We start from the raw sequence: 12,246 nt of genomic DNA, 5'->3' as shown, positions 1-12,246 counted from the left end.
CATTCAAAAGTGACCAAAACATCAGCCAGGAAGCATAGGAACTGAGAAGTGGTCTGTGGTCTCCACCTGCAGAACCACTCCTTTATTGAGGGTGTCTTGCTTATTGCCTATAATTTTCACCTGGTGTCTATTCCATTTGCACAACAGCATGTGAAATTTATTGTCAATCAGTGTTGCTTCCTAAGTGGACAGTTCACAGAAGTGTGATTGACTTGGAGTTACATTGTGTTTTTTTTTAGCAGTGTATATATTTTTTTGAGCAGTGTATATATATATATCGGGTTGTTGTTTAGGGGTGTTTTGTTTTTGTTTTTGTAGGTGGGGGGTACCTTTGGGGGGGGGGGGGGGGGGGGGGGGGTACTGTCACGTCCTGACCATAGTAAGTTGTTATTTTCTATGGTAGAGTAGGTCAGGGCGTGACAGGGGGTGTTTGTCCGTTTTTCTATTTCTATGTTTAGTTTCTAGTTTTGTATCTCTAGGTTGGTTTTTGTTTGGCATTATCTCCAATTAGAGGCAGCAGGTTGTCGTTGTCTCTAATTGGAGGTCATATTTAAGTTTATGTTTGTCCCACTTGTGTTTTGTGGGTGATTATACTTTCTGAGTAGTGTTTGTTCCTCCTGCGTCACGGTTTGTTGTTTTGTCCTTAAGTTTATTTTTGTATTTCATTAAGTTTCACAGTCCAATAAATATGTGGAACGAAACCGACGCTGCATTTTGGTCCGATCATTCAGACAGCCGTGACACTAGGCTAGTACTCAGATGTAACCAATATCGACCTAATGGTTCAGTTAGTTGCCCTACTGTAAAAATACATATTTTTTTATTCAACATTTATTTGTACAAGGAGGCCAAGGCCTCTTTCGCAAGGGAGCCCTGCATACACAATTTATCGGCAACAAGTTATACGATTTACCACAAATAATTTTCCTATGTATTTCTTATTTGGCAGTTGTGGAAGGGTTGTCACTTATGATTTAAGAGTTAACGTTATTTGACATTGGTTTAACAGAAATAGTTTCAAGACCTTGTATTGATTTTTACCTAGGTTGCTGTCTAAATATATGTACAATATATAAACGGTTAGTGTTACATTGACCATTATTACAACTTGTGTCGCCAGTTGACTGGCCGCTGCGCAATAATTAAGTTGCTTAGCAACCTGGAAATAATGAATTCGCTGCCAAAGTCCACACGACAATTTCTTTCACACACATTTCACTTTATCATGAGTAAAATGTATCAGTGTGCTGAAATCTGCTTGCCAAGAAAGAAGAAAGTCTGCGAGTCTTTCCAGTAAGTACAGTATTTCCGATTGTAAAAGACCTAGATCGATGTTCTGAACTTATGACTAATGATTGAGTAGATATTGATTCAATAAACTTTCTTCATAATCATTGTGTGCACACTTGCAAGTAATCCACGAGGTATTTTAATGACTATTTCAATCATTTTAAATTCGTGTTGTTTCTATGGCAGGAAATTATTTACAACCCAATGCTATGCAGTTACATGTGAATTGTTTCTATTTGTTAGGCTATGTCCTATTGCAACAATGTGATTTGGAGGTAGGCTTATTTGCTGCCATTAATTTGTTGTTGCAAACTTTAAATAGATTGACTCTTTCCCTCTGTTTTTAGCTCAAATACATACAGGATATTTGATGAGAAGATACCTGACAGATTGGACCCTGATAAAGTCTATAAAGTCCATTCATATGCTCAGAGACATCCCAAGGAATATGATAAGCTTAAAACACACAATACCCCACAAATGTACAATGCCAAGTTCATAAGAACCAATGTCAGGTTCATGAATGCACCCATTTCTCACATGGAGACAGAGAGTACAATGGCTGAGCAGGTATGTTCCATGAAATGTTATTCATAATTGCAACCATTCTGCAATGACCAGTTTAGTTACATGCCGGACAAATAAAATAACAGCCAGTTTAGTTACATTTCATTCCCTGATAATTCATTTTCTCTCCATGAAACTTATAACAGTGTCACTGGTGGCCCAATACATCGTATCCCGATGTGACCACCCAGGCACCTTACAGAAAGGACAGCACTCAGAGACAAGACTACCAGGCCATTCAACAAACACACGCCCTGGTCAGACATGGGAGGAACAACAACAGAGTGCCTGCTTCAGGAATTGGTGAGCCGTGTGTGTGTGTGTGTGTTTGCGCAAGCACGTTCATGATTGTTTGTGTTATCCAATTAAGCCTCTATCTTTTACATTCACTTGCATTAGACTCAAATAAAGGCATTGATACTATGTCAGGTTGGCACTTAGAGTTGAAGGAGTGTATGGATTAGAACAAATAGATTTGTGTGGCTTAGTTGCATCTAAAAGATGATCTGTGCAACAAAAATGTAACTATTTAACTGCAGTGAGTGACATTTTACTTCATGGCTTATGGTTCACAGTTCCCATGCTGAGCTCTATTGGTAGCCCAAAAGTGTTGCTGGAGCACATGTCTTTTATTCACCAATATGATTCAAGGAAATTACAGGACCAACCATACCAAGGAAGGGTAAGATTTATACAATCTCAGCAGAGTCATTTTGCTGCTTGCTATCCTCTGCAGCTAACATTTAATAAAGTCTTCTTCAATCGTGTTCCTGGAAACTCATAGGGCAGGTTTCAAAGACACAGATTAGGCCTAGTCCTGGCCATTCTCTATGGAGAATCTCCATTGAAAGCATTTTTTTTGTCCAGGACTAGGATTAATCTGTCTGAGAGATCAGCCCATGGGTTCCGTGTTAAATCAGTTTTGAGAATGACACAAATATTAATTTTCACAAAGTCTGCTGCCTCAGTTTGTATGATGGCAAGTTGCATATAGTACAGAATGTTATGAAGAGTGATCAGATAAATTGCAATTAATTGCAAAGTCCCACTTTGCCATGCAAATGAACCGAATCCCCCAAAAAACATTTCCACTGCATTTCAGCCCTGCCACAAAAGGACTAGCTGACATCATGTCAGTGTCACGCCCTGACCATAGAGAGCCCTTGTTTCTCTATGGTGTAGTAGGTCAGGGTGTGACGAGGGGGTGTTCTAGTTTAATGTTTCTATGTTGGTGTTTTGGTTTGGTTCCCAATTAGAGGCAGCTGGTAATTGTTGCCTCTAATTGGAGATCATATTTAAGTAGCTGTTTTTCCCACCTGTGTTTGTGGGATATTGTTTTTGAGTGAGTGCATGTGCACCATGTAGTCACGTTTCATTGTTCATTTATTGTTTTGTTTTGTTTTGCTGAAGTTTCACTTGATAGTAAAGATGTGGAACTCTACGTACGCTGCGCCTTGGTCCAGTTCTTATGACAACCGTGACAGTCAGTGATTCTCTCATTAACACAGGTGTGAGTGTTGACGAGGACAAGGCTGGAGATCACTCTGTCATGCTGATTGAATTCGAATAACAGACTGGAAGCTTCAAAAGGAGGGTGGTGCTTGGAATCATTGTTCTTCCTCTGTCAAACATGCAACCTGCAAGGGAACACGTGCCGTCATCATTGCTTTGCACAAAAAGGGCTTCACAGGCAAGGATATTGCTGCCAGTAAGGTTGCATCTAAATCAACCATTTATCGGATCATCAAGAACTTCAAGGAAAGTGGTTCAATTGTTGTGAAGAAGGCTTCAGGGCGCCCAAGAAAGTCCAGCAAGCGCCAGGATCATCTCCTAAAGTTGATTCAGCTGTGGGATCGGGGCACCACCAGTACAGAGCTTTCTCAGGAATGGCAGCAGGCAGGTGTGAGTGCATCTGCACGCACAGTGAGGCGAAGACTTTTGGAGGATGGCCTGGTGTCAAGAAGGGCAGCAAAGAAGCCACTTCTGTCCAGAAAAAAACATCAGGGACAGACTAATATTCTGCAAAAGGTACAGGGATTGGACTGCTGAGGACTGGAGTACAGTCATTTTCTCTGATGAATCCCCTTTCCGATTGTTTGGGGCATCCGGAAAAAAGCTTGTCCGGAGAAGACAAGGTGAGCGCTACCATCAGTCCTGTGTCATGCCAACAGTAAAGCATCCTGAGACCATTCATGTGTGGGGTTGCTTCTCAGCCAAGTTACTGGGCTCACTCACAATTTTGCCTAAGAACACAGCCATGAATAAAGAATGGTACCAACACATCCTCCGAGAGCAACTTCTCCCAACCACCCAGGAACAGTTTGGTAACAAACAATGCCTTTTCCAGCATGATGGAGCACCTTGCTATAAGGCAAAAGTGATAACTAAGTGGCTCGGGGAACAAAACATTGATATTTTGGGTCCATGGCCAGGAAACTCCCCAGACCTTAATCCCATTGAGAACTTGTGGTCAATCCTCAAGAGGTGGGTGGACAAACAAAAATCCACAAATTCTGACAAACTCCAAGCATTGATTATGCAAGAATGGGCTGCCATCAATCAGGATGTGGCCCAGAAGTTAATTGACAACATGCCAGGGTGGATTGCAGAGGTCTTGAAAAAGAAGGGTCAACACTGCAAATATTGACTACTTCATGTAATTGTCAATAAATGCCTTTGACACATGAAATGCTTGTAATTATACTTCAGTATTCCATAGTAACATCTGCCAAAAATATCTAAAGACACTGAAGCAGCAAACATTGTGGAAATTAATATTTGTGTCATTCTCAAAACTTTTGGCCACGACTGTATAGTATTTTTCCAAAATCAAATGTAATATTGCAATGTTACAAATGTTATACCATAAAGGTATTTTAATGAATTGAGAATGCTCTTAATTACATTCTCAGAACGTTGTGTGAATGTTCCAAGAAATACAACGAAATGGGATTCAAAGCAAATTTATATTATCCTTCAAACGTTCTCAAAACTTTCCTTTGCTCGATCGGGGCGTCAACTTTGGACAGCGTTTGAACCATGCGATGAATTCAACTCCCAGCCACAGCTGCATTCCCCCATCTCTTCCTCCCTCCCCACCCTCTGCTTCCCCCCAGTTATGCTCATGTCTGTTTCCCCTTTTTCCAGCGACACGGAGCTTTAGTGTGGAGCGAGGCTGGGCCATGGTCTCCTTCTCCTGGCGGGGAGAGCACATACCTCAATGCCGAGGGGTCATGTTCGCCAGCGGTGCGGGGAGGAAGAGGGGGGAAAGAGGTAACCTCTCCCCAGCAGCAAGTTTTCAATGATGGCAGGATCCACTCCGGAAAGATGGGCCCCAGAGCTAAAAGCACCAAGGTCATCGCCCGCCACTCACCAACCCATCCCTCCAGCCAGCTGTTTCACAGCTTCTACACTCCCATGACACGTAGGGGAGGGGTTGAGGGAGGGTTTGAGGGGATCTCCTCAGTCTCTGACAGGGCTGCGGAGGGTCGGCGAGCTATGCATGCCGACGGCGAGGGGACTGTTTTGCAAAGGCAGGGATCCAACAGTCAACAGTTCAAGCCCCAGCCCAAATTGCAGGCTCAGAGCCTAACAACTGATGGCACTGATGGCATTTTAACCCTTTAGGGGCTGCCTTATGTAAAGATCTGAGTAGAAATCGGTTGCAATTGTGTTACATTTTTGGTCAGAAGTCATCTTAAGATAAAGATTAAAATAAGAAGTTCAACCTGCAAGAGTAACTGCTGTTAAATGGTATTTTCAATTAAAGAAAAATACAGTATATGGTATGTACAACTGTCATACCTAATTCTAACCCCAAATCAGGGAGGGCGCTAACCTTTTGGGGGCCCTAAGCAAGATTTGGTTGGGCCCCCCCACCCCACCTTGCAGCAAAACATTTTAGTTGCTCCCCTCTTGATGCGGAGAGAACTTTTTTTTAAAGCAAATTTCCTGTAATTCTATACATTTTGCAATGGGGCGTAGATGAAATGTTGCAGTTTAAAGCAAGTTTTCTGCAATTTTACCATGGGGTGGAGAGACATTCTAGCTGTTTTAAAGCTAATTTCCTGCAATTCTGCACATTTTGCCATGACTTTTTAGTGAGAATGACTAACACAATCAATGGGCCCCACTGGAGATCAGGGCCCTGGGCATGTGCCCTGCATGCCTGGTCAGTATTCAGCTATGATTACTATAAGTTTAGACAGCTGGCTAGACTAACTACAAATCTCAAAATGGTTTGCTGATATGGCAAATTGAGTGATTGTCAGTGACTGACATAACAAGAGAAAAGCTTCCAAAAGATGCACAAACAAATTTCAAAATGGCACGTAGTGTATTCTACTATTCTTACGCTCAATAGTAAATTGAGACCCCGACTGAGTTCCTAAAAAAATTGGAACTCAAAAATGTTGGGTTGAGGGCCCCCTAGTGGCTGGTGGCCCTAAGCGACCGCTGATGTCGCTTATGCCTGAAGCCGGCACTATCCAAAATATAAGGTTGTTTTACTTAAGAATGTTTGGCTGAAAAACAAATTAAAATTGTGGCTATTGTGGCTATAGATTGTGACTGATGTACTGGAGTGTTAACATGAACAGACTATATTTATAACGTTTAGCAAATTGTATATACTTTGCCACCACACAAGTTTTGAAAAAAAAAGAGCATGTTGAATCCATAGAATACAGCTTTTGTGAGCTATCTAATCGCTTTTCATAGTCCTCATGATGAAGCCCAAACCAGTTTTCTGCATTTAGATAGAATGATGGATCTGCGTCAGGTGATGGATCTATATCAGGTTTCAGAACAACTGTGTAGAATAATAGAATAGAGGAATAAGTATTTTATTGTATATTTGGTTAGAAGGGTAATATATACCTTTTTCCCATTATCCCCAGACACACACAATTTTGTTCTCCAAGTGCCTTGCTCAAGTGCCTTGCTCAAGGGCACAACGTTAGTGGTTTGTACCTGGGATTAGAGATCAGCAGCCCCCCAGCTGCCAGTTCAGTTCCCATTTTCTATTGATGCTCATCTTTACCCTAAAGTGCAGTGCCTTCAGAAAGTATTCACATCCCTTTACCTTTTCCACATGTTGTTGTGTTACAGCCTGAATAAAACATTTGATTCAATTGAGATTTTGTGTCACTGATCTACACACAATACCCCATAATGTCAAAGTGGAATTTATATATTTTATCAATTAATAAAAAAAATCATACCTGAAATAAGTAGTCACCCCTTTGTCATGGCAAGGCTAAATAAGGTCAGTAGTAAAAATGTGCTTAACAAATTGCATAATAAGTTGCATGGACTCATTCCGTGTTCATATTTGTACCCCAAACATACAATTATCTGTAAGATCCCTCAATTTCAATGCCTCACAAAGAAAGACAACAATTGGTAGATGTGTAAAAATAGAAAAAGCAGATGCTGAATATTCCTTTGAGCATGGTGAAGTTATGAATTACACTTTGGATGGTGTACAGGCGTGCATCCTAACTCAGTTGCCGGAGAGGAAAGAAACTGCTCAGGGATTTCACCATAATGCCAATGGTGATATTAAAACAGTTACAGAGTTTAACGGTTGTGATATGAGAAAATTGAGGATGGATCAACAACATTGAAGTTACTCCACAATACTAATCTAAATGACAGAGTGAAAAGAAGGAAGCCTGTAAAGAATAAAAATATTCCAAAACATGCATCTTGTTTGCAACAAGGCACTCAAGTAATACTGCAAAATACTGTATGTAGCAAAGAAATACACTTTTTGGCCTGAATACTAAGCGTTATATTTGGGGTAAATCCATCACAACACATCACTGGTGGTGGCTGCTTCATATTATGGGTATGCTTGTCATTGGCAAGGACTGTAAGATGGCACCAGAGAAGAAGGCAGAAGTTTTACGTGCCCTCAACCGATTGTGTTTTTTTGTTTGCGTTGTTTGTAACTTTTTTTGTACATAATGTTGCTGCTACCGTCTCTTATGACCGAAAATAACTTCTGGACAACAGGACTGCGATTACTCACCACGGACTGGCAGAATCCTTTTTTTCCTTTAATAAATCTGACAAGGCTGACGTGAACAATATACTGCTTTCTCGGGAAAGGCCCAGATCCCTATGATTTGCGTGTAGAGGAGGCGGAGAAAAAGGGGTTGGCGGGCAGGCTGCCTTCTGAGAATTCGTAGGCGATCGAATAAACCCCCACTTCCTTCCATTCTGCTAGCAAACGTGCAATCTTTGGATAATAAAATAGATGACCTACGCGGAAGATTAAATTACCAACGAGACATTCAAAATTGTAATATCTTATGCTTCACGGAGACGTGGGTGAACAACGACACTATCAGCATACACCACATCAGTCATTGGCTTCATCAATAAGTGCATTGATGACGTCATTCCCACACCAGAAGCCATGGATTACAGGCAACATTGGCACTGAGCTAAAGGCTAGAGTTGCCACTTTCAAGGAGAGGGACTCTAACCCGGAAGCTTATAAGAAATCCCGCTATGCCCTCCGACGAACCATCAAACAGGCAAAGTGTCAATACAGGACTAAGATTGAAACGTACTACACCGGCTCCGAAGCTCATCGGATGTGGCAGGGCTAGCAAACCATTACAGACTACAAAGGGAAGCACAGCTGAGAGCTGCCCAGTGATACAAACCTACCAGACGAGCTAAACTACTTCTATGCTCGCTTTGAGGCAAATAACACTGAAAAATGCATGAGAGCACCAGCTGTTCTGGAAGACTGTGTGATCACATTCTCCGCAGCCGATGTGAGTAAGACCTTTCAACAGATCAACATTCACAAGGCCGCAGGGCCAGACGGTTTACCAGGATGTGTACTCCGAGCATGTGCTGACCAACTGGCAAATGTCTTCAACCTCTCCCTGTCCGAGGCTGTAATACCAACATGTTTTAAGCAGACCACCATAGTGCCTGTGCCCAAGAACACTAAGGCAACCTGCCTAAACGACTACCGACCCGTAGCACGTCTGTAGCCATGAACTGCTTCGAAAGGCTGGTCATCGCTCACATCAACACCATTATCCCAGAAACCCTAGACCCACTCCAATTTGCATATTGCCCCAACAGATCCACAGATGATGAAATCTCTATTGCACTCCACACTGCCCTTTCCCACCTGGACAAAAGGAACACCTATGTGAGAATGCTATTCATTGACTACAGCTCAGCGTTCAACACCATAGTGCTCTCAAAGCTCATCAATAAGCTAAGGACCCTGGGACTAAACACCTCCCTCTGCAACCGGATCTTGGACTCCCTGATGGGCCACCACAGGTGGAAAGGGTAGGTAACAACACATCCGCCATGCTGATCCTCAACACAGGGGCCCCTCAGGGGTGCGTGCTCAGTCCCCTCCTGAACTCCCTGTTCACTCATGACTGTACAGCCAGGCACGACTCCAACACCATCATCAAGTTTGCCGATCACACAACAGTGGTAGGCCTGATCACCGACAACGACGAGACAGCCTATAGGGAGGAGGTCAGAGACCTGGCCGTGTGGTGCCAGGACAATCTCTCCCTCAACGTAATCAAGACAAATTAGATTATTGTGGACTACAGGAAAAAGAGGACCTAGCACGCCCCCATTCTCATTGACGGGGCTGCAGTGGAGCAGGTTGAGAGCTTCAAGTTCCTTGGTGTCCACATCACCAACAAACTAACATGCTCCAAGCACAAGACAGTCGTGAAGATGGCACGACAAAACCTATTCCCCCTCAGGAGACTGAAAAGATTTGTCATGGGTCCTCAGATCGTCAATAGGTTCTACAGCTGCATCATCGAGAGCATCATGACTGGTTGTATCACTGCCTGGTATGGCAACTGCTCGGCCTCCAACCGCAAGGCACTACAGAGGGTAGTGCGAACGGCCCAGTACATCACTGGGGCCAAGCTTCCTACCATCCAGGCCCTCTATACCAGGCGGTGTCAGAGTAAGGCCCTAAAGATTGTCCGAGACTCCAGCCACCCTAGTCATAGACTGTTCTCTCTGCTACCACACGGCAAGCGGTACCGGAGTGCCAAGTCTAGGTCCAAGAGGCTTCTGAACACCTAATCAAATGGCTACCCAGACTATTTCTGCTCTTTAATTACTTGTTACTTTTATTTCTTATTCTCATCCATATTTTTATTAACTGCATTGTTGGTTAGGGGCTTGTAAGTAAGCATTTCACTGTAAGGTGAACACCTGTTGTATTTGGCACATGTGACTAATAAAATGTGATTTGATTTTTAGGATTTAAAAAAATGTAATTCAAATTTTGCACAGGCAAAATCCAAGAGGAAAACTTGGTTCAGGTTGCTTTCCAACAGACAGAGGTATCCTAGTGGTTAGAGCGTTGGGATTGTAACCGAAAGGTTGCTAGATCAAATCCCCGAGCTGACAAGGTAAAAATCTGTCATTCTGCCCTTGAACAAGGCAGTTAACCGACTGTTCCTAGGCAGTCATTGTAAATAAGAATTTGTTCTTAACTGACTTGTGTAGTTAAATAAATAAAAATGAAGACACTGGAAGATGAAATCATTGTTCAGCAGGACAATAACCTAAAACACAGGGCCAGATCTACACTGGAGTTGCTTACCAAGATGACATTGAGTGACCTAGTTATAGTTTTGACTTGAAAATGGCTGTCTAGCAATGAACAACAATAAACTTGACAGAGCTTGAAGAATTTTAAATATAATAATGGGCAAATATTTTACAATCCATGTGTGTAAAGCTCAGCTGTAATCACCACCTGTAAATGAGATATTTAATTTTCAATAAATTTGCAAAAATTTCAAAAAACATGTTTTCACTTTGTGATTATGGGATATTGTGTATAGATGGGTGAGGAAAAAAAATGTAATCCGTTTTCAATTCAGGCTGTAACACAACAAAATGTGGAATAAGTCAAGGGGTATGAATGCTTTCTGAAGGCACTGTAGATCAGAGGTCCTTCTGAAGATCCATTATGACGTCCTGTGTATGACTGCAATGCATTATTGATAAGCGTGCACAATGGATGAACAAGATGAAGGCCAGTCAGAATCATGACATACCCTGTCCATCTACAAGCAATGATTGAAAGAGAATATTACAGGAAAACGTTTCACGTGTACAATTGTAGTGTAGAAAATGTCTTGCACTGTAAATATGACTCACAGATATAATTATCTTCGATAGCCTCAGTGTCGTTAGGGCCTGCAGTCTTACATTAAAACTGGAAATGACACATCTTAAAGCCACAAAGTGACACATATTTAGTGTACAGAAGGAACATTTTCTAACTCAAGGACATATATGTTGATGTAGGCTAAACTATGCAATATTTAATACTTTTTTAAAACATAATCCATATCAAATATAGCTTTTTTTTTTTAAATGGTGTAGGCTAGTCCTCAGCGATAGGTTTACTTCACTCTCTATAATCTCCGCCCCTTCGAAATTCAGTGCAGCGCTACAGTTTTTGGTGGATTTGGGGGCGGCAGTGCGGATTCTCCCAGTCACTCCCAGCTCTTGTTGCCCAGCCTCTCGTTTGCCCGTTGCGGACTCTCAAGGCGGTGAAGTTCGTTCCTTATTATTTGATTGGTAAGTCAAATAAATGTGTTATTTCAAACAGACGAGCTTATCTCATCACATTGCCAGTTGTATTGTAATTTTTGCCGAGGTTAGACAATTTCCGTAACACAGATCGGCTACAAAGCAAATAGGTTACCTAAATTTACTGGGAGATGATGGAAAAAATTGAAATCAAGCAAATATGACATCGTGAATCACGTATATAGGCATACGATTGAAACTATGTTTTGTCGGTCTTTGTTTTTTTCATAGGCCTGCGCTATTAACACCATTAGACATGTTGATCTTGCAGGCCTACTGTTCATATCAGAAATACCTTTATATTTTATACAATATGCGCAATTTGGATTATATTTAATTTGTATAGTGTCTGATATCGATTTCCATGGTGTTCTGTGACTACCATTATGGGTGGAATAACGGTAGAGAAGAATGGATGCAAACAGGCGTGGTCGTGCGGATCTTGTGGCGCTGCGCGGAAGGTAGCCCAGGGTGATGCTGCGAGGGCAATGATTTAGCACGTTTGTTATTCTGTACAGTTCGAAAGACAGGCTAACTGTGGCATTAACATTATGTTCGAGTTAGTTTGTGCACAATAACAAAAAATCCCCCATTTTATGGTCCTTGGTTTACGTGGTGCGTAGTTGTTGATGATGTTGGGTTATTGATATAGACAATATTACTCATTTTAGGTGAAGTGTATTGGTTGTTGAAATGTCCGCAGAAGGCTAATGTTACATTGGCAGCTACAATATTTCATTGCATGATACGATGATGATACAGTAA

General features: G+C 41.9%; 2 protein-coding genes across 4 annotated transcripts in view; both read left to right on the top strand.

Annotated features, from left to right (window-relative positions):
* The first annotated feature begins 1,135 nt into the window (after positions 1-1,135).
* LOC106565018 (uncharacterized) lies at positions 1,136-6,989 on the top strand. Its single transcript, XM_014131588.3, has 5 exons — positions 1,136-1,293; positions 1,638-1,860; positions 2,004-2,160; positions 2,433-2,539; positions 5,005-6,989. The coding sequence occupies exons 1-5, from the start codon at positions 1,169-1,171 to the stop codon at positions 5,482-5,484; spliced, it is 1,092 nt and encodes a 363-aa protein (XP_013987063.1). The 5' UTR covers positions 1,136-1,168; the 3' UTR covers positions 5,485-6,989.
* Positions 6,990-11,318: 4,329 nt separating this feature from the next.
* The window catches only part of LOC106565001 (spectrin beta chain, non-erythrocytic 1), a 103,325-nt gene continuing 102,397 nt past the window's right edge, over positions 11,319-12,246 (top strand). For 2 of the 3 annotated variants that reach the window (XM_045691321.2, XM_045691324.2), the window contains exon 1: positions 11,319-11,469. The gene's annotated coding sequence lies outside the window, so the exon portion shown is untranslated. The remainder of the gene's footprint in view (positions 11,470-12,246) is intronic. The other variant, XM_045691322.2, reaches the window with a different exon arrangement.

The sequence above is a fragment of the Salmo salar genome, chromosome 12 (genome assembly GCF_965601325.2).
Source record: "Salmo salar chromosome 12, fSalSal1, whole genome shotgun sequence".
NCBI lineage: Eukaryota > Metazoa > Chordata > Actinopteri > Salmoniformes > Salmonidae > Salmo > Salmo salar.
Note: the sequence above shows the minus strand (reverse complement) of the source record. Positions and strands in the feature narration are given on the sequence as shown.